The 21,855-nt window shown below is 45.3% G+C and overlaps 1 protein-coding gene across 7 annotated transcripts in view; it reads right to left on the bottom strand.

The window, feature by feature from the left end:
* Positions 1-3,265: 3,265 nt before the first annotated feature.
* Positions 3,266-21,855, bottom strand: part of ARHGEF5 (Rho guanine nucleotide exchange factor 5) — a 36,843-nt gene continuing 18,253 nt past the window's right edge. For 5 of the 7 annotated variants that reach the window (XM_056342053.1, XM_056342048.1, XM_056342047.1 and 2 more), the window contains 14 exons: positions 16,829-20,408; positions 14,980-15,061; positions 14,541-14,605; positions 13,961-14,223; positions 12,895-13,055; positions 11,824-11,976; positions 10,345-10,474; positions 9,367-9,441; positions 7,399-7,488; positions 6,914-7,068; positions 6,079-6,240; positions 5,598-5,668; positions 5,149-5,253; positions 3,266-4,868 (listed from right to left, as the gene is read on the bottom strand). In XM_056342053.1, coding sequence (XP_056198028.1) covers positions 4,714-4,868; positions 5,149-5,253; positions 5,598-5,668; positions 6,079-6,240; positions 6,914-7,068; positions 7,399-7,488; positions 9,367-9,441; positions 10,345-10,474; positions 11,824-11,976; positions 12,895-13,055; positions 13,961-14,223; positions 14,541-14,605; positions 14,980-15,061; positions 16,829-20,393 — 5,232 coding nt within the window. In that variant the 5' untranslated portion in view covers positions 20,394-20,408 and the 3' untranslated portion in view covers positions 3,266-4,713. The remainder of the gene's footprint in view (positions 4,869-5,148; positions 5,254-5,597; positions 5,669-6,078; positions 6,241-6,913; positions 7,069-7,398; positions 7,489-9,366; positions 9,442-10,344; positions 10,475-11,823; positions 11,977-12,894; positions 13,056-13,960; positions 14,224-14,540; positions 14,606-14,979; positions 15,062-16,828; positions 20,409-21,855) is intronic. The other 2 variants (XM_056342049.1, XM_056342052.1) reach the window with 1 other exon arrangement.

Genomic DNA, 21,855 nt, shown 5'->3' with positions numbered 1-21,855 from the left:
GGCCAGCTGGGCCGCTGGTGGCTGGTGGGGGCGAGAGCGGGGCCCTGGCTACGTGCCCTCAGCCACCCGGGCGGGCAGCGGCAGGAGCGGGGGCACTGCCGCCCCGCCGCCCCCGCGGGTAACGGGGCTGCCCCCAGGCCTCACGCCGCCCGTGTTCCTGCTACCCCCTCAGGCCTGCGGCGGCCACCCTCGGCCGGCCACCGGGCCTCCCGGGCCGCGGGGCGTGAGGGGCAGAGCCGCGCTCCGAGGCGGGGGCAGCCTGGCCCCGCGCGCCGGGAACAGCAGCGGGCCTGGCGCGTCCGAGGGCAGCCGAAGGAGCGCTTGGTGAGCGCCGTGAGAGCAGCCTTGGGTACCGCGAACGGCACACCTTGGCAACTCGGATGTTACCGAACTGGGTCGTGTCGTATCGACGAGGTGAACCTCGTTATCCGTCCTTGTGGGCTGGCAGGAAGACGTTATTTTTTAACGTGCTCTGGCTGCCGTTGTTAAGCAGTGCTGCTAATTCTCCATAAACTAGCAGTTGCAGGAAATAAATAGCACTTCTTGACTTCAGGTGCTGTAGTTTTGCAGCCTTGCAATACTTAACAGTTTGTAGGAAAAACAAGGCTCCTAACAAGTGTGGTTCCAGGCAGTGATCTCACACAACTGCAAGCGGCATCATCTGCTCCGGTAACATACCAGCTTTGTGTGCTAGGGACGTCTACACAAGATGAAGGGCAGGAGCAAACCAAGCTTGGCTTTTCTGGCTTCCTTCTTCTCACAGGGAGTTGATGGAAAGACTTGTGCTGCAACATAAGGCACAAATAGTTCTGGAAACCAAGCCCTCTGCTCTTGCATCCTTTGCGTACAGCTGTCCTAACCACCCAGAAAGCGCAGCCAGCTGTAAACGCAACTTGCATGACTGCAAACAGCAAAGACAGTGCTTGCTTGAAGAATGTGATTTGCTTATTTGTGTTCTGCTGCACCAAGACAGAACATCCTTCATCCTCATCTTGGTTATTGGCTCAGTGTCTCATTGCTGCCATGGCACCATTCCCCTGCGGTGCATGTCCCCATACACCTTGTCTTTGTTTCAAGATTTACCCTAGCACCCAAGGTCCTGCTTCCGCAGATGGCTTCACCTGAGAGTCATTTCATTATATTAACGAGTGTAACCTGAAACATGTGCCAGCATTTTGGAGACAGTGCACCTGGTTCATCCACCAAATGCAAGACATGCTGGCTGGAATGCTATTGAAGCTAAAATGGTGTTTAATTTGTTAGCAGGATTCAGCTAACAGAACACAATTCTGATCTTAGAGGGGATGGGACCTCTTCAATATTAGATAAAAGCACAAAGATAATCACTAACTGCTTTAGAAGATCCTGTTTCTGAGCAAGGTTGTGCATATTCACTGAACTCAGGTCCTCATGTCAGCTTTTTCTACTGATGTAAAACATGAACTGTGAAAGTGCTTGCTTTCATTTATTTTCCTTTAAGAGGGATCAACATAGGTCTCCAGGGCTGTGAGCATTTTTTGAAAACCCACATAGGTATTTTTACTTTTCGTATGAAAAACTGACAGCAGTCATAAAATTCACTGTTGAGACATAAAGCACAAATTTCTCAGATTCTCAACAAAACTTTATAAACGTAGTTCATGTTTGTATTTCATTGTTGTTCTTACTACAAAAAGGAATGAGTGTAACTGCCCTCTGAAGGTTGTCTTTAATTTTTTGGGGGTACAGAAATACTGAATTTCTTTTGTCCAGGTATGTTATGTATCAGTCTCCACATGTTCCTGTAGATGTTTTTTTCATGCTTCAGTTTACAGCCAGCTGTTTAAGACACACTGGCACCACTCATACAGTGTTCCTATTCTGTGGACCTTCTTTGGGGATCTTCCTAGAAAAGTACAGGGATTTGGCTGACAAACTCTACACTTCTATTTCTGTTTAATAGTGATTTTCTGGGAAATCAGGCTATCCACATTAAATTAAGTTGGAAGAGATCCTGAAGACTGCAGCAGGATACAGTGGATTCAACTGCACATCACGTTGACAGCATAAGTGATATTGTACCGGTTTGATTAAATTTGTACAAACCAAGGAGATGTTAATCAGCTTCAAAAAGCATGAAGATTGTTTATGGATTTTGGTGGCAGGATGGTGCTGGGGATAAAAACTTAACTAGTAAGAAGTTGAGGCCCATCTAAAATGTAACAAATCAAAGTAAACCAGGGAATAACCACTTATTTGTTGAAGTATAAGCTGACTTTTAAGTGTTCCTTAACATGTAAAAACCTGGCAACAGGAAATAAAGCCTGTACCTGTGACAGGGAGAAGTTAACCTTTTATCCAACTAGTTAAACAGTATAGGAGTGCTGTCAGTCACAAGTGGTCTTTAAGTTTCCCGTCTCAACAAGAATTTTAACAAGAACATGTGGAATTTAAAATAGAAACCGCCTTGGGAGACTAACAATATACCTGCTTGGTTTTGAGAGTGGAAGTTGAAAAAGAATTGACTTTTTGTTAAATGTTTAACGAGATGATTTCTGATTTAGAATGGCAGTATCTATGGCCTGCCTTCTCATGATACAAGTAGCAAAGATGAAGCTGATACGGATATGGGATGCCTCAGACTGTCTGCATAAGACCTGACATGGACACACAGTGAATTGATCCCATGACAGTGTTCTGTGTCCCAGTTGAGACACTGATGATCCTGATGACTTAGGCGTTACATAAATTCACGACGGCCTGGGACAAGCAGGCGTTTTTGATCTCTGAACACTTATAAGTCTTGTTGAGGATTGTAACCCTTCTTATGTCCCTTGGTTTGAGGTAGGGCTTTGCTTTCTTCTTAGCTAGGGAACAGTTGCAGTTCTAGGGAAAAAAAACATAGGCAGATTGTAGTCTGGACCATAGATTAAAAGACAATTGACTAATTGCATCCTGCCTTACTGGTACAGCAGACTGCACTCCCATCTTCTGTGGGTCATCCCTTTAGCTTACCTTCATATACTGAAGACTAATACCACTATGGAACCTGCAGCAGCCTGCAGCAGAAATCACTTCAGGCCTGGTGATAACCCTCTGAAGAATCTCAGGGTATCGCTGGTAAAGCAAGCTTTCTTCACTGCCTCTGCTAAGCATAGCTATTTGTACTTAATATTCACTTAGAAAGGAGAGTTAATGGAAAAAACAATGAAAATACTGAATGTTCAGTAAATACTGAATGAATTACATTTGAGATGAAAACCTAAGTAACAAGGAAAGCAGAAAGTTGTTACTTTAACTGGAGAAGTGCATGAGTTTATTAGGACTAAAAGCAACTTTTTTTTATCCAGCTAAAATTATTGATATAAATAGGCTGTATTAAGCTATACTAGATACAGTGTAAATGGGAATTAGAGACAGAATGTTACAGAGACAGAAAGCTGGAGATACGAAGATAACTAATTCTTCAAATATATTAAATGCAAGAAGGCTACACGTTGCTTTCTTTGGTGTATTGATTCTTAAACTTGATCTTGCATTGACTGAACTGAACGCAAACACTTGAACACAGAAACAGTATTTTACAGTTGAAGGCATATCCTCAAATAGACAGGTTCTGCACAAAAGCAGGACTGCATGTAAACTGGACTTAAAACCAGAGAGTTCTAAAAAAGAACAAAAGTCTCCGGTACATATTTTGACTTTATCTACAGTGGCTAAATCTCTTAGTGTTTTCTATAAGTGTGCAAAATGGTGCATGCAATACCACATCAGCTATCAGATTAAGAGCAGCAGGAAAGTGCCACTTCATTGCATATGTCTAGTCATGGTTATTTTGTACAGGGCATGTACCAACACAAATACAAATTCTTTGTCAAAAGTCACTGATCTACTTTGAGAGGGAGGCAGAGTAAAAAAGGGTCATTTCAGATGGCTTATGGACACTTGTTCAGATGAGAGGTGACCTTTGTGAAACAGATTCTTCAGCATGATACCTCTTAAGGTGGGGGAGATCATCACAGTGCCTTCTGAAAACTCTGCTTAACTCCAGTGGATTTTCTAATGTTGTTAAGGTCTCTTTTAACAGTATGCTGAGACTTAAGTTAAATTTAGGTGCGATGAAATATTTGCCTATCTAAAAACCAGTAGACTTGCACGATCAAATAGATAAATTGTTCTAAATGGAAATTACACTACGGAGATCAACACCGTCAAGATACCAAGAGGATATTCAAATGGAAAACTCTCCTCAACTCTACTGTGCTTTGCACTTAGCACATTCCTTCTCAGGAACTCAAAACTCTTATTACACTAATACTAGTGAATTTAGCCTCACAACATCCAGTGAGGTAGGTAAATTTACCCCCATTTCACAGATGGGAAAACTGAGGCAGAATTCTGAAGTGACTTGCCCAAAGTCCTGCAACTTGTCAGTGGCAAAACCAGGAATATATTTTCTGAAGTCCAGATCCCAGACCTCTGTCTGATTGAAGTCCCTCCCTACTACCACAAAGCAAGCAATACATGCAACTTTTTTCCCTCCTGCTGCCGTACTCCTGGTGACACAAAGGAAGTGAATGATTTTTCCTGATTGGATTCCCGCTTTCTTTGGCAAAAAGCACCTGGTTCTGTCAAAGTGCTGTATTATGCTCTTCACAGAGGAATTTCTTCTGAGGCACAATGGAAAAAAGATGGTTCCCCCATGGCAGGGAGATTGTACAGGTCCAAACAGTCTTATTTCTTGCAAAAGACCTGCTGCTTGGCATTCTTCACACGTTGTTCCTCCTTCAGGTTCTTCTGCCGCGCATGTTTACTGGAGATGAGTTCCACGTGTTCTGAGGGGAACCAGCCTCTCTCCCGGTCCGAAAGTTTGACTCCTTCTATCCATCCTGTGGTGTGGGGAAGACACAAAACATGAGGCAAAACTGTCAAACATTTTTTCATTCTTCCCCAAAAGCCCCCTCCAACAAGGCCCTAATATCAAAGAAAAAGATCTCTTTCCAGCTTCCAAATAAAGTGTCTTAATGAAGATGAAGAGTCTCTTCATCCTCTCAATCCAACAATCAGGAATGAGAGGCTCCTTCTGAAGCCTGATTGTTGTTAAAGCTTTACACTACTAGAGTAACTTCCTACCCATAATTTAAGATAGCCATTGTTCATTCTGCTCACCATCATTGCTGTACTGCATAACCATGATGATGTCTGCTTTCTCCAAAGCCAGCTCATCATTTTCCCGAGCCTTGTAAGTCTTTATGCATTGAACCTGGGGTGCATCTAAAGGGGAGGAAAGATCATAATGGTATACTAGAAAGCAAGAGTAAACCTATGTGCATCAGCCCCAGAGGAGGTAGGGGATAAAGGACTGCCCAAACACTAAAGAGCAGAGAACCGGGAGGGAGGCTACAGGTTTTCTTCCAAATATGAGGAGTAAAAAAAAAAAAAAAAAAAAATAGATAACTGGCATAATCTGGCACTGAAGGAAAGCCCGTAGTATCTTCTTTATTTACAAAAAGGCAAGCATTCTGCCTCGGAATCATTCTGAAATGTTCCACCTCCCAGTGACTCCAACTCCTCTGAGCCAGCCCACCCCCACTGCTGTAGTAGCAGAGCAGTCTCACCGGGGCACTCCAAGAGATCCAGTTCTCCTCGCGGAGGAGCCAAAGCAGAGATCCACCTCAGCTTCTCACTGCTGGAAAACATTACCAGACAGGTGTCAGGATTCAATGTGAGGGACAGCAGCTTGATGACTGGAATGGGGGTGTGTGTGTACAGCTTTGCTTGCAGGAGGCGTCAGGGAGGGGTACTTAGGGGAGGCAGAGAAATTGGAAGTGGGGAGAGGGAATAGGAAAAGGCAAAACCTCCCATTTTTGGAGGCTGATATTATGACATAACACGATAGTATTGTATGAGCAGCTCTGATAACAGAGAGGCAAGGTGGTTTATGAGGGGCTTCTTTGGCAAGAGGAGTTTTTCAAGTCCTCTGCTCAGCAGCTGCATTTGATATTTCAGCATTTGGGTAGCCAAAGGACAACCACCAGGCTCCTAGGAGGTGTCTGGCTATGGTAATGGGATATACTGAGGGTAACCTTGAGCTCTTACTGTGTCTCTGTACGAAACAAAAACTCCACTCTCTTTCCCTGGTAATTCTGAAGTAGAAAGAGACGAAAAACATTTTTGTTTGTTCCATGCAGTTTCATCTCACACTTCTCCCCACGCACATCTGAGAAAGCAGCATGGTCAAACACAACAAAACGTCCACCCCTGTGGGTAAAGAGAAGAAACAAAACAAATAGTGAGTTTTAAGGTGATGAGGGTTACAAAGTGAGTCCATGTTGTTTTCTGATGTCAGGAAAGCAAAAAGGTTTTAATGAGTCTTCATCTGCTTCAGGCATCTTAAGCTTTGTTCTTGCTAGAAGTTGCAGAAGGACAGAGAAGAGACGGGAGACTTAATGAAAAAGGTAAAAATACTAAGCTCTGTCCTGTCAGAATTTTATTTTATAGCTTACAAACAAAACCACCCTCCAAAACTCCAACACAACCAACCAATTCCCTTAGTTTCTTGACAAACCAGTGATTTGCACATTCACTAATCTTCACGCTGTCCTTCAGAAAGAAATTATTTGCCAAGTAAAACTAGAATAAGTGGTTATTATTAAAGTGTTTCACGTTATAGAGGTGGAAAGGCAGAACAGAAGTGTGCACTAGGGACCAAAAGATATCTTGTTACATCATCATATGTTGTAACTAAGAGTTGGGACTACCAGATTCCACATACTTGCATGATACTCACGTAATGTACAGTTAGGAGAGTGACTTGACAAATGCTGCCACTTGCTGGCAGGCAGAGGGAAAGGATTCTTTTCACCAAAGCACAGACCCAGAAAGAGACAGGTATTTTTAGAAGGGGCAGGAAGAATTGTGTTGAAGCACTCACTCCTTCGGCCGAGACAAGAGCAGACAGTCATTGAAAAGATGTAGGTAGATGGGCCGAGTGGTGACTTTCCATTTTGGACTCAGGGTGCTGAAGTCCAGTGCTGTCAGCTCACCACACTTTACAAGTCGCCTTGACTGTGAGATGAGTGGGAATATCTGCGTGACAGAAACAAACATTGTCAAGCATGTACAAAGAAATCAGTATCCATGAGGTTTGGATTTGCATTTTCGTCTTTCCCTAGAGGAAGTGTGCTTTCGTCTGTCCAGCTGGACAGGTGTACACCACAGTCGGCACCTTTAGCCAAGGCTGACACAAATGAGTGGGCAAGGGAAGCACTGATGAAGAGCTGACCTGTGTATGATACTCTGCTTCAACAGCTCTGTGCAGATTGGAGAGGAGAACAAAAAATAAGCACCAGTGACTTTGTAAGGAAAGAGAGAAAATACATTAGGCTACAGCAAGGCCCAGGGAATGGACAAGCTCACCTTGCACTCAAATTCAATCTTCTGGCTGAGGTAGATCAGCTCTTCAGTGCTTTTCATGCGCTGGACATTTTCATTGCAATCCTTGATGAGCTGCAGTGGAAAACAGATGATCAGTGAGGTGGGAGCAGAACTGCCTGGTAGGATCAGTACTACTTCAAGGAGCCCCTCAAGAGTCAGTGTAAGTGACAACTTCTTAGGCATCCTCCTGCAAAAAAAAGTATTTTTGCAGGCAAGCATACTAAACTTCTCCATATGTACAGTGATCATCCTTCTTTCTTAAGGAAGGTATTCTTTAGATGAAGTCTCCGTGGTAAGTACTGCTTTAACTTGGGGATACTGGGAGGAATACTAGGCATCTCTCTCAGGTGACACAGATTGAACTGCTTGTCATTTGGAAGCAACTCTTATTAGATGCTCCACTGTAAACACAGGAAGCTGATGAGATAAATGGCAACCCCACCTTTCCACAACCCAGAGCTTGTTGCCAGTACCTGTGAGGACAGCACATAATGAAACAGAGGTACTTCAGCCTGTAAGCTGCCTGTACAGCCGCCTGAGGTGATACAGGGCAGCTGCCTAACAGTGTCAACAGAGATAACGGTGGCTTGAAGGCAGCTGGAGTCTAAAGATTTCAGTGTATGACATCTTGCCCACCCACCTTAGACTGCAGTCCTAAGAGCTTTAAGGAGGTATGCATCATGTTGAACTGGTCTTTATGTTTATGGTGGAGAATAGGGGAGAGATTTTAAGGAATGGAGTGACACTCCAAGAAGGTCAAATAATCACCAGACAGAACAGGAGCTAGCTAAGAACAAGTCCACCTTATGCTGCTGTACAAATTTTAGGTAACAAGTTGTCTCAGAAGACTTTTAAGTCTTGTCTCTGTAAGAAACAGGACAGAGGTAAGGGATGCAACAGAGTAATGTTTTGTGTCATGCCTTTTTTTTTTAAGGCAAGGTTTTCTGCAGGGGCTAGGGTGGGAGTTGATCACTAATTAGAGACAAAGATAAGGAACACAAAGGGGGAATGGTGGTTAGGATACTGGCAAAAGCAAGTCCTAAAAAAAGTACTTTGGTATCACTGATGCAGGTTCAGTTGCATCCCAGCTGGCTCCTGCTTTAGTCTTTTCTGCTCACACCTACCACTGCACATGCAGGAGTCACATGAACATGCTAATTTGTTACTCGTGAGGATCAGTGACAAAGGCCCTTGACAAGGGTGAGGATCAATGAAAGGACTGGGCCACTTCAGTGCCCTGCAGCTGCGTGATGCAACACAGCTGTAAAGAGCCACAGAATATCCTGAGTTGAAAGGGACCCATGAGGATTAAGTCCAACTCCTGACTCCACACAGGGCAAACTGGAAGTTAAACCATGTATCTCAGAGCATTGTCAAAACACTTCTTGAACACTGTCAGGCTTGGAGCCATGACCGCTTTCCTGGGGAGCTTGCTTCAGTGCTTGACCACCCTCTCAGTGAAGAATTTTTTCCTAATACCCAATCTGAACTTCTCCTGACAGAACTTTAAGCCATTCCCTTGCATCCAGAGAAGAGATCAGCACTTCTCTCTCTGCTCCCCCTCATGAGGAAGTTGCAGACAGCAATGATGCCACCCCTCAGCCTCTAAGCTGAACAAACCTAGCATCCTCTGCCACTCCTTGTAAGTCTTGCCCTCTAGTCCTTTCACTACCTTTGTTGCCCTCCTTTGGACACATTCTAATATTTTTACATTCTTCTTATACTGTGGAACCCCAAATTACACAGACTCTTGAGGTGAGGCCCCACCAATGCGGAGTATCATGGGACAATCACTTCTTCAACCAGTTAGCTATACTGGGCTTAATGCACCCCAGCCTACAGTTGGCTCTTTTGGCTGCCAAGGCACATTGTTGACTTGTATTGAGGGTATCATCAATCAAAACCCTGGATCCCTTTCTGCAGGGCTGTGGAACAGGTTGATGGCCTTACCTTTTCAAGCGCATCATAGGCCTGTGTTGCTTGCACTTCCTCCTCAGACCCAGGCCGAGTTCTCTTCAGGATATTCTGTGTAAGAAAAGATGTTTTTTCATAATGCAATCAGACAAAGCTGGATATATGTGTCTGGAAGGGGTAGGAGAAACAAGGAGATGCCAAGATGCCAGCGTCAAAGGGAACTACAGCAGTAGCAGGTGATGAGACGTGGAGTTAACAAGGCCAGAAATTTGAAATGCAGAATGTCACGGATAAGCTGCACTGAACAGGGCGTCCCTGAAAACCTAAACTATCATGTACAAGTTACATAGCATAGGAAGCAACCATTAATCCAAGCACAAACAGCCTTACACACAGAATTGTTCTTTGCCCGATACTCCTCCCCTCCTGTTAAAAATAGGCTCAAATAATCAAAAAGAAGAGTGTAATAGAAAGAGCTCAAAATTAATTCATTAGGAACTTGCTGGTTCCCTGTCTGGAAGGCTCCTATTAGTCAACATTGCAGGGAAAGAGTAAAGACAGGCTGCCTTCCAGAGGGCAGTCAAGGAACCCTTGCTTTGTTTTCTTAGCAGGAAGCCAAAATAGTTCAACAAAATGTAGATCAACATGTTCTGAGAAGACTCTCTAAATTATTTATTGGAGTACAACTGAAGCAGTGTTGCAACAAAGTCCTAACAAATACGCAAACTGCATTGTCTCTCACAGGCTATCATATTCAACTCACAGTGCTGGTCTGATGCACAGCAGGCGTTTGTATGATGACAAATGGATTTGCTTTTGCAAAGGCATATTCACAGTATATGCAACAAAGCAGCTATAGAGCATCTTGCCAAACTCGTCACAGATGCAACACAAATGGTTCTATGCAGTCCTTCCACCCAGTGCTTGGAGCTAGCTCGTATTTGTATGACTCTCAGACCTGAAGAAGGGCCAGCTTGAGAGAAACGATAGGAAAGCAGAGAATCACACAGTTACCTGTAGAAGGAGTTTGAGACGAGTGATGCGCTGGAAAGGAAGGATGAGGAAGGATTTCAGTGAGAGGCGCTGGCATACAGGATCACTTTCCAGTCTCTCCAGGACTTGCTGGAACCCTGCATTTCCATTTCTGTGGGGGTGGTAAAAAAAGACATCCAGACGTTAAGAGCGAATACATAGTCTTCCTAGTATCAGATTTCAGTGAGTGGTGGAGTACTCCCAATACTCAGGCTTTGTCCCTGGGGCAAAAGATGTCAAGAAACTGCACCACTCTGCTGATGAAGAGCAAGTATGGATTTCTAACAGCTACAGGACAGCAGTACAATTGTTATTACATCTTTCCTTCCACAGCCCTCTGGAATAAAAGTCAGAAGTAACATCTACGTTTCAATTCCCCTTGATGAGTAGGGCACCTTTCACAGAGACATTGGTGGTTTGTATTATTCCCTTACACTGAATGGTCCAGCACCAGGGGCTGTGTTCAGGGTCTGGAAATAGCTGCTTCCCCTCTCTTGCAGCTCCTCTCAGGAGCTGCCTTCCCCCAGAATGTCCTTCTAGACACAGCCACTGCCATCCAGCTTTCCATGTTGGGCAGCAGCAGATAACAAGGCTAATGGTACGAGAGCGGCACCTGTCACCAAAGCAGCCAATCCCATATCCTTGAAGAGATGGGGAAGAAGGTTGTAGGCCCAGCACATACTGCCCTGGAAAGGACCTCCAGGATACTGTCTGTGTGGAACTGAGCCTTGCCTGAAAGGAAACAATTACAAGACTAGGTCTCTCCCAGTCAGCAGCAAACAGAGATAGTGGCAGAACAGCCTGGGGGTACAGTGTCTTCTCCTGGAATCACCATAGTTTCACTGGAATTGGGTTGTTACAACAGAGAGCAGGGCAGAATTGGCAAGGAAACCCCATGCCCGATTAATGCTCGGTTGTGCCAGTGGGTACAGATGAGATGTTTCACACCACCACTCAGAGCAAGAAAGACCAACAGCGTTCTCTGGCCCCAGGATTTTCACAATCCAGTTTTAAGACTCCTGGTTAGCCATTTTAAGCTTACTGATGGTAGCCATATGTTTCTTAATTACAGAGTCGCAGAATGGTCGAGATTGGAAGTTTCACTTGAAATTATCACTTCCTGGTTCTTAGTAGTCTGAAAACCACTGACTGAAAACCATTATCCAGGACTAATTTTTGCTCTCTTCAGTAGAGGGTAGACAGAGAGAACAGCTTGCAATAGAATCAGATATTAATTATTCTCTCCCTTTCCAATGCTATGGGAGAGAAGCCTGCAGCAGCTCTGTCCTGCTGTTCCAGATGCCATTGATCTGAAGAAGGTTCCTGCCTGTTCTGGGATGTCATGAGAGCACTGGACAACAGCCTGTACCTGCAGCATTCCCCATTACTTGAAAGAGCGAATATTTGAGGTGCAGCAAGGAAGTGAGAGAGGAGAACGGTGCAACAAATGAGAAAACTTACAGTAACCGCTGGAAGGTTTGCTCCTGATATGTCTGGTTTGTTACATATGGTAGATACACCCTGCGGAATTCAGGGGCGTGTTTCAGAGCCACGTCACACACATGGAAGGTGAACATGTCCTCCTCAAATTTCTCCTCCAAGTCAAAAAGGAAACTGCAGCACATAGTTGCAATGCCATAAAAGGAGAGGGAAAGATCAGTGTCATTTAGAAAAGCAGGAATGGCCTCAGTCCTCTAAAATCCCAACAGCCAACATGTAAGCACAAGACAGCTCTTTACTTCTAGAGAGAGTATAATGCCTGCGCAATGACAATTTAGGGCTAGATATCAGCAAGGAAGAAGCAGAGGCAAAAGACCTCTGTTCTTGAGAGGTTGCACCTCTACAGCACTAAAGGAAACAACTGAAAATTAATCAGAAAATTAATCACCAGAATAGTCCCACTAGTAGAAATGGAAAAGGTAGCAGCAAACCTTACTAGCTTAGTGATATATGTAGCTAAGCCTTGGGAGAAAAGCAGAACAGAATCCTCTAACATACAGGATTCCTTGCATGTGGGATCATGTCTACATTTTATGACTTATGCTCAATTGATTCACATTAGGTTCTGTCAAGTGATGCCTGTAACTTACTTCCACACCAGCACCTTTTTTTTTTTTTTTTTGGGTCACGATTCATGCAGCTGCTTCTTTTGTCTTGGATTTGGCAGGAGCTACATTTGGTTTGGGCTGAGGTCTAGTTAGTCAAGTTTAGTTGTAGTTGAAGCCAACAGTGCATGGCTACAGTAGCATTTTGAACATTTTCATCTCCTGCAATAAGCTCTGTACACAACTGCACCATAATATCTGGGACTTAGCACCAAGATTTACATTGCCCTGTCACCTAAAAAGGCAGATGTTCTTTCAGGGCAGTGTTGGTAAGCAGTCACAAAGTGCTACGCGTGTGTATCACGTAGTCATATCAAGGTCAGTGAACACGCAGAACAGGAGCGAGAGAGGTTATTGACAGAAGCGATGGTCTGTGTCTGTGCTTCGTGAAGGGTGTTAGTCCTGGAAGCAAAGAGCCACATCTCACCTAGCGCTGACGTCGCGTACATCATGAAGGCGGGAGAAAAGCCACTGACGCTCTTGATTGGTGAGCATTGCCTGGAGCTCTGCTGATCGCTGGAAGTGATCCACCGCCACATTTAAACTGCGCAGGTAGGAAGCCTCAGACATTATCAACTCAAACTTGGCCTTGAGAGATGAAATAAGGGAGCACAGCATCAGTAAACTATGCAAGTCTGTGAGTAATCTTACAGAGGGAATACAGGGGCAAAGCAAGAAAACCTCCCAGCACATGATGGAAGTAGTGCATCATTACAGAAAAGAGGCTTTAGGAATGAGGGGGGAACTAAAGAAAGAGTATAAAATGACAAGAAGACAGAAGTGTGGTATGACTTGCAAGAAAAACAGTTACCTACTCTAATTTTATTTTTATTCCCCCCCAACTCCATTCTCACTAGGTTCCCCGTTTTACACGCTCCCATAAATTTTCCAGCATCCACATCACCCACATTCTTCTCCTTCATCATGTTTCTCATGGTGTTGTTTTCGCTTCTTTCTCTGGGTCCTCCTATTTTCCTTACCTTACTCAGTTCCTCTCATTTTCCTTACCCAGTTTCCCTATGTTCCATTTTGCTGAAGCTATACATCTTCCTGTTTACTCTCAGCCCCGCAGCTCACACAGGTTGATTTGGTAAACTCACGTTCTGCCACAGGAACTACAATTCACTGTGGTTTTATTAGCATCTCTCAAACTTTTATGTGGGAGAATGCTGGAAGTCTTCTACTTTAATATTCTCTTTTGCATTGAACATGCTCAAAATTAATTGTTCTACCTCGTTTCAATTTCCCTGTGTCTGTTTTCATGAAGTTACTGATATGGTCCAGAGTCTACCCTTTGGCGCTCCTTTTCTCTACAACTCTGAACTTCACAAGCACTAATACCACATCCCTATACTGCTTACATGGTTAGAGCTGACCTCCGCATCCAGCCTGCATTCCCTCATCAGAATTTTTGCTCTCCACTTTAACCACCCTTCTGGGGACTCTTCCTTGACTACAGACCACCCATCTACCTCGTTACATTGGTCCATTACCTCTTGCAGCTTCTGCTCATCACGGGACATATTGAGTAGTATTCTGCTGCCCCGTATCATGGGGATGTCCTGCCAGAGGGACGCATTAGATGAGACTGACAGACGCTGCAAATATGAGTCCTGGGGAGAAAGCACTTTCCTCCGTAGCCTTGGAGAGCTCGGGAAACTCGACTCTATATCCTCTGCAAAAGAATCCACTCTCTTCTGGCTTTGAATGGCCTTGTTCAGAACCACGTCACTGTATTCCTGATACAGCAGTCTTGCTGTGAAGAGAGGCATATACATTAATACTTTCTATAGCAGCTGCTTGCCCTCTGCTTCAATCTGGAGAAAACTCTTGTTATTGTCTCAGATTAGGATAACCGAAGTACATTAGACCACATGCACCCACTATAAACAAAGCTCACCAGCTGCCCGAGTGTACTGCAGGACTCTGGTTTCACTGCCTCCACTGAACACCACTCTCTTAACACTCCCTCCTTGCTACCATGTGGCAGGAGCTCACTTTGTGCTCACTGCAAGGGTGAGGGATGATGGAGGAGAGGGGTCTGCTACAGCACCTGAGGCAGAAGGCACTTACAGGAGTTGATCAGTTTGGAGTGCCGGCGTTTGAAGTTCTCCATTGCATCTGCAGGTTTCTTTTCTCTGTCAGGGAATAAGGATTTGGAAACAAAAGAGTGAACAGAAAACACAGTACTGGAAATGGCTTATCAAAATCTTAGTAACAGATCTGTCACACCAAGGACCTCTCTTTCCAACAAGCTCAAGCTCCACATGCTTTACTTCACAAAGAATAAAGTTTGGCTTAATGGAAACACTCTCCTAAAGGGACAGAAATACTTCTGTTGCAACGAGGTCCTTTCCCAGAGGGCACAGACTGAAACACAGGCCTAAGTAATTTTATTATTGCTTCCTGCTCCTTATCACCATCTGTGGTCCCTTGGGAACAATGGAGAGCATGAGGTGTCTGTGCTACACAGGGATGGGGGCAAATTCTAAGGGGCTTTTGAGAGACTTACCGCAATATAACTGTTTCTGAACTGACTGGTGGCTCCCTGTGTGTCTTGTGAGCTTCTTCCTCTGAAGGAACAGAAGGAACTTCTGCATGTAAGACAGAAAATAAACACATAAGTCCGTTTTTAGAGTCAAGCTGCAATCCAAATGATACACAGATACCATTTACCTGTACCCCACCTGAATGGAGTACAGGTACCATCCTGACCTTTATTTACAAGTCAGAAACATTCTGGTTTTAACAATCCTTGACATTACTTACACTTCACATCTGTTACTTAGCCACATTTGCTTTTCATACAAAGAAAAAAGGGTGAGACTTTCAGCAATCACAGTAACTCTTAAGAGCTTCCCTCTCCAGTTGCCCAAAAGACGACACTGCCTGTGGGCTCTGTTTGGTGCTGCCTTTCCCCTTTCAGCAGCTTGGGTCAGGCGTAAGAGGATCAACAGACCCCAAGTCACCAGTCATGTCTGAAAGTCTTATACTTTCTTTTGCGGATGTTGTGCCCCCAAAAACTCTCAGTGACTTCTGGGGCAGGAATGCTGGACATCTAACAGAGTCAGTCCTGTGAAGAGTCTTAGGAGGGATGCGGCCCGAGAATGAAATGTGAGAATTGTATTACAGCATTATGTACTATGTGAGCATTAAGAAAGTGCTGCTTGAGTCATCTCCTGTTTATGTAAAATGGGGAAGTTGTGGACTTTTGTTTTCTGAGGGATTTATTTAAATAAGGTGTAAAGAAATTCTGTATAAAATTCATTGGAATCTGGAGGAGGAAGAAAGCCCAAAGACTGAGCTGCAAGTATGGGTCAGGGGAAAGACAGTACTGTTGCCTTGAACGTTTTATAATTTGGAACCAAGAATTTACAGATCACACACTTGAACAAATCCTGATTCAAGTGCTGCCAAACCTTTTATGCCCCTCCACACTCCAATCCTTCTCCTCTATGCCAAAAATCCAGCATGTTGCGGAGCTTGGAAAATAAACTAAGAGCTGAGAAGAAACAAGTATACTTAAAGCCCATGTATGACATAATAAAGAACAGACATGCATCTTGACAGTAAGTACTGTCTAAATGAGCTGCATTACAGAAGATGCATGTTTTCCATCTGTGACATCAGTGATTTATTTGGCTTTTATGAAAGCTAGGACCTTGGATTTGACAAATTTTCCTTCTTATCTGTTCTCAGGAATCCTACATTCTCAGGAAGATCATCTCTTTCAGAAGGTCAAACTGGGATCTAAAGGTGTCAGCTGCAAAAGAAAGGCAGGTTGCAAATACAGAAGGAACTAAAACATGCGGGAACAGATCCGGATGACCGAGGATGTGCGCACGTGTTTTCCTTACCGCTTGGGAATGGGCTGCTACCAGTGCAGCAAAACGCAGCAGCCATGTGATGGCAGCAGGAGGTGACGAGCAGAAGCTCTGAACTCGGCCCCACCAAGAAACTCATTCCTGCACGTAGGGCAAAATAGCCCCTCTTACCGAGTAAGGGTGACAGGTTGCCAAACGCGGAGAAGGGAGAAGAAAAGAAACTGGATGTGAAGTTGAGGGGTGAGGGGTCCTCTCTGTTGCAGGTGTTAGTGTGAAACGAGGGGACTGAGCCCCAGCACGCTGCCCTACTCAGAACCACCAGGATGTACTGGTTACAGGGCCGCAGGGAAGAGCTAGGGGAGAGCGGGGAGCTTGGGGCAGGACAGCAAGGGGCTGCAGGGCTGCAGCGAGGAGTACTACCAGAAAGGCACGAGAGCAATGCTGAGCTCTCAGCTCTCAGACCTCTCTATCACGTTGCCTATCTAATTTAATCCAGTGTTTCTGGTATCTACAGTAAATTTGATGGGGGGGACTCACCCTGCAAGATGTCTGGTGGTACTGACATCCTCTTCAGGCCCTGACGGTGCCAGTCCTTGCTTTTTACTCGGCGTTTAATTGGGTTTTCTTGATTGGCTGCTGGCTCCTGTGCAACTACCCTGATCGATTTTTTGTCTGGCCAACTTGATGATTTCTCCAAGGGTGAGTGTCTGGGCATTTCCTCCTTTGGCTGAGCTACCAAGTGGTGTTCCCCACCTTCTCCTTCCAGCCTTTGCTTGATCCTCCTCTCACTTTCTGTTTTCTCTGTGAATGCCAATGGAGCTTGGACATTCTTTGAGTCCACACCAAAGACACCTGCCTCTTGCTCCCATCGCAGCTCCCCTGAGATGTCCTCCTCTTGGCAGGCTGTCCTGGTGGTTGGTGGTGATGGAGGGCTGAGCTGGAGGAAATGGATTGGATTGGTGAATGCTAGCATTGGAGGTGGCTGTGCAGAGTCCCGGCTCTTGGAGTTTGTGGATGTTATCAGGCCTTCCAGCGAGGGCCAAGAAGGGTGGTCAGGTGAAGATTTTCCATACTGTATATCCATGTGGTGGTCTGCTGTTTCAGGGCTGGCGTCAGAGGAGCCAGCCAATGCTTCATTTCCAACAGCAGAAAAGCTTTTGGCCAACAAACTGACCCCTGAGTCATCAGATGTCTCTGTATGGGTACCTGAGTCACTGAGATCCCACTCTCTAGTTACTGGAACAAGGTCATCTTTCTCTGCTACATCTTCTCTGTGAGAAGCAGAGGCCACAGTATTAGAATCAGACAGAGAGGCAGCAGCGTGCAGAGGATGGCTTATAGTAGGGTGAGTGGCTAGTAACTTACTATCATACATACCACAGTTGAGATGTGGCCTGGAGTAGGGTAAAGGAGCCAGCGGCTGGTAACTTTCAGGGGCTGGAGGTTGGGCAAGGTGATTTGCATTAAGTGCAGGGGCCTGAGTTTGCCTGGGGCTTCGGGCAAGGGAAGGAAGGCGAGGAAGCTGTTTGGCATCAGGCTCAGACACCAGAGGTAGGCTTGAATGGGATGCAGGGGACAGAGGTTGTTCTTGCTGGCTCACGGCAAAGACCATATCTTCTTCAGAGGGCCAGGTTAGGGTGCTCAGGACACTGGAGATTCTGGATCCAGGCTCTTTTTGGTTTAAACCGCAGTCAGACTGATCAAATAAAGGCATTTCTTGTGCTTCACGATCCACAGGTACTCCCATTTCTTTTGGTTGGATAATGGCACTTTCTTCTGGGGGTTTTTGCTGAGTTGTCTCTGGGTGGTTCAGGGGAGTGGAAGTCCTGCCTGGTGTTTGGGGTGGTTCCAGAGGCCCTGCAATGACAGCCACAGTCCTCCTGCCCTCAGGAAGGCTCCTCTCTAGAGGAAGACAGCTTGGGTATATTACAGAGAAAGAAGACTGGCCACTAAGGTCTTCATGAAAGCCTTCCTCAGAAATAAGGAGTTCATGGGAAATGTTGGCCTCCCCTGGATCAGTACTTACACTAGCAGTTTCCCCTGATGTTGGGTCCCGCACTTGTACAGAAGCAGCTTGGCTGGCTGGCTTCTCTACAGAGTCTAGCAGTTTGTTCAGGCTGGTGCCAGGACAGTCCTCAGGGGTCAAGGAGGCCATTCTGCTAGCACCCTCTTGCTGTGGGCCAGATGTTGAAGCCACAGAGGCGAGCTCTGGAGGTAAAGCTGGAATGAAGACCTGAAGCTCAGCTTTTCCCAAATTTTCTGTAATGGGATGAGGATCTATGGGATCAGGTGGCTCCAAGTTCTTGGTACCTGAGGAAGGATGTAGAACAGAAGCCTCTGGGTTCTCTGCACTAGAAAGCGCTGCCACTCCTCCACGAAGAGGTGCACCTCTTTTATCAAGCCTCTGGACAGCCTTTCCATGCCCATCACTGTGCTCATTCTCCCTGCCCAGTCTTGTCCTGTCATCCCAGTCCACTTCTCCAATATCCTGACCACCAATGGAAAAGCGGCCAGAGTCTTCTAGGTCTTCTGCCTGGTCAGAGATATGGCATGTGTGTGGAGGCACCACTGGAGTTTCACCCACTGCATTCAGGTTATTTGAGGACAGAGAGCTAACAGCGAGTGGCTGACGTCCAGAACCTGCTTCTGTGGCATAAGCTTTCAGCAGTACATCCTCACCGGGATGCTGATCCACAGAGACAGACTCCCTAGGAGAAAATGCTGATCCTGTTTGCTCAGCCAAAAAAACGTTTTCCAAACCACACAAGTCCACATTATGCCTGAGAACAGAAGATAACTCTGACCTGGAAGCTGATGCCTCCAGATTGAGGTCTTCCATCTGCAATTGTTGTTTCTTCTCATTTAGTTCCTCGCTTTTCCGATCTTTGGGCTCCAAAGATTTCCCTTCTTCCAGCAGATTCTGCAGTTTGCACTCTTTCTTCTCTTCTTCCTGCTGAAGTTCAGACACTGCCTCCTGTGCTGGTTTCTTATGCTGTGAAGTACTCATTTCCTCATTTTTTTTAGCAGTATCCTTTACCTGGAAGGCACTCTCTGCTTGAGAGGCAGGTCTGCTCTCTGTTTTTCTGTGGTCATCTTCAAGATGAAGGCATTTAGAAGCGGATGAGTTTTCTTTAGGAACCGTTGCTGTTCCCTGCTCTTTGACCATACTGCTATTCCTTGTTTCACCAGCTGAGATGTTGCATTCTGCTTGTAGTGAACTTATCTGGCTGTCGTCTGCTAAGGTGGAAGACAACTGATGGGAAAAGGAAGACTCTATATTCTCTTCCAGACCCTCAAGTGCTCTTACGCTTTCCTTAGCGTCTTCAGAAATGTGAGGTTTAGCCATGTCATCTATTGCTTCCTCTGAGGTAGGCTGCTCATGATTTGGTGCTGCCACGTTTTTGCTGCTTTGCTTCTGCTCTGCACCAGCATCAACCTCCTGCAAAGAATCCATGGAGAGGCTATCCAGAAATGGTTCAGCCTTATAATGCCCCTCTGAAACAGTTTTACACACCAAGAAGCACTTAGGTGTCTCTCTCTGAGAGGAAATGGCATCTGCCAAAGGGTATTTTGGATGTTGAGCCTGAGAGTTTGAGCCACAAAGTGCCAATTCTGCCTGGCTCTGAGGAAACTCAGTGCTGAGGTCCACAGCCTGCAGGATGGCACTGCCAGGGTCTGGCCTATCCTGGACTGTGCTGAGAGAAGAGTCCTGGTTGCTTTCCAGGTCAACCAGCTCTACTTGCTTAAGTTTCAGAGAACAATCCAGTCCACCCTCACTTAAAAGCATTTCTCTTTCCAATTCCGAGAGTCCCTTTTGAGGCTCTGCATCACCTTGCTCTTGTTCCAATCCTGCTGGCACTTTTTGCAGAGGGTTAGAGGGTCTGCCCAGCATCTCTGCTGCTTTCCCTGGAGCAGAAAGGCAGTCCTCAGGAGTGCTGAGCTCTGCTCCCTTTGCAGATTCAGACAGGCTGTTGCTCATTTCAGCTGATGCGTGAGGGGCATGATGCTCTCTTTCAACTGCTGTAGAATCCCAAACCTCCCCAGTGACGCCGCTGGCTTCTCGGGGAGTGGTCCCTCCCTCACTGGTTTCTTCAGACTCCATCAGTGACACATCCTGCTAAAGAAAAATGCATTTTGCTGTTACTACTACAGAATGATACAGTGGAGCTAATCAGCTTAAAAGACTTTTCAAAACAGGTACTAATGCAGCTGAGGAAAAAAAAAAACCACAATACAAAAAAACATACTCAGTGGGTGGTAAGAGTTGGGAAACAACTGAAAGTAAACAAAACACCCAGTGTAAGCTTGCAGTATGAGAGTAACACCAAAATAAATCGACTAGTGTCTTTTTAGTTTTACACGCAAATCCAGAAAGTGACTTTGGTCAAAGAACAGAGAAGATAATCTCTCCTAACAGCCACAATGCAACTTATGGAAAGTGCTGGCCATGGCTAGCTATCTCAAACCCAAAAGGGGATACCAGAAGGCATTCAGATGAGAAAATCATCAAAATCTCCATTTATTTTTGCAGGGCATGGTAGACAAATACTCATGGCCTCTTCTAGCTGCTAGCTGAATTTTAAAGATCTCTTTGATTTCAACAGGCCCTTGCCTGTACTTCAGAGCTGAAGGCTGTCTTTACAAATCTCTGTACACATGTGCAACACAGGGCCTTATTGCAACTGATCACAGGAATTGATTAACAAGACAGCAATGTAAGAACCTGATTAACAGATAACTAGGACATGACACAAGACACAAGGTATTTGAAGGCTGTAAACCACATGGGTTGAGAGGAGCACCTCTGGTGCCTGTGGAAGTGTCTACAGACTACAAAGAGAAATTGTATCATCATTTAGTCTACTCGGGCGGGGGGGGGGGGGGGGGGCAGTAGGAAGTAATCTCAGGCTTGTTGGATGGTTTCCTAAAGGATATAATGGAATTTCCCATCCATTATTGCATTTGCAGCTCAGACATGACAAAGCACTAGGGAATGTACATTTGGGAAATGTCTGCAAAACGGATGGTAGAATCTGATTCACTACTTTTATCTTTCTGGCTTCTACCTATCCCATGACCCACAATCCCTACCTTAAAAGACATGAGAAAGACACAAATCTTAGTGGCTCTCCTCTCTTTTCTTCTGCCTCTGGGACACTTTCTTCAGTGTTCCAGCCTGCCCTCCCTATTCCCTATCCCCTGCTTATCAGAAATGGTTTATAAATTACTGCTTCACATACACTGGGCACCCTCGCAGTCATACCACAGCTTGTAATTTAGCCCCAAAGGATCTCCTGCAATGTGTAGCCACAGCCAGACTTCCCCCTGAATAAAGCTTCAGTGTTGTCCTCCTTTATCCGACCTTACAGATGTCTGCGTTTCCAGACATGAATGCATCATCCTGCATCTTTTGGTCTGAGAAACCATTCCACATATCCTCAGGTAAAAGCCGGCTAGCTGTTTAGTGGCAAAAAAAGCCCCAAGGCCTGGCTCTGAACCATTCAGAAAACTCATGCAAAAATATTTCCCTTTTCTTGCTCAAAACTAACAACCAAATCTATACA

This window comes from Falco biarmicus, chromosome 5 (genome assembly GCF_023638135.1).
Source record: "Falco biarmicus isolate bFalBia1 chromosome 5, bFalBia1.pri, whole genome shotgun sequence".
Taxonomy (NCBI): Eukaryota; Metazoa; Chordata; class Aves; order Falconiformes; family Falconidae; genus Falco; species Falco biarmicus.
This window is presented reverse-complemented; position numbering and strand designations above follow the sequence as displayed.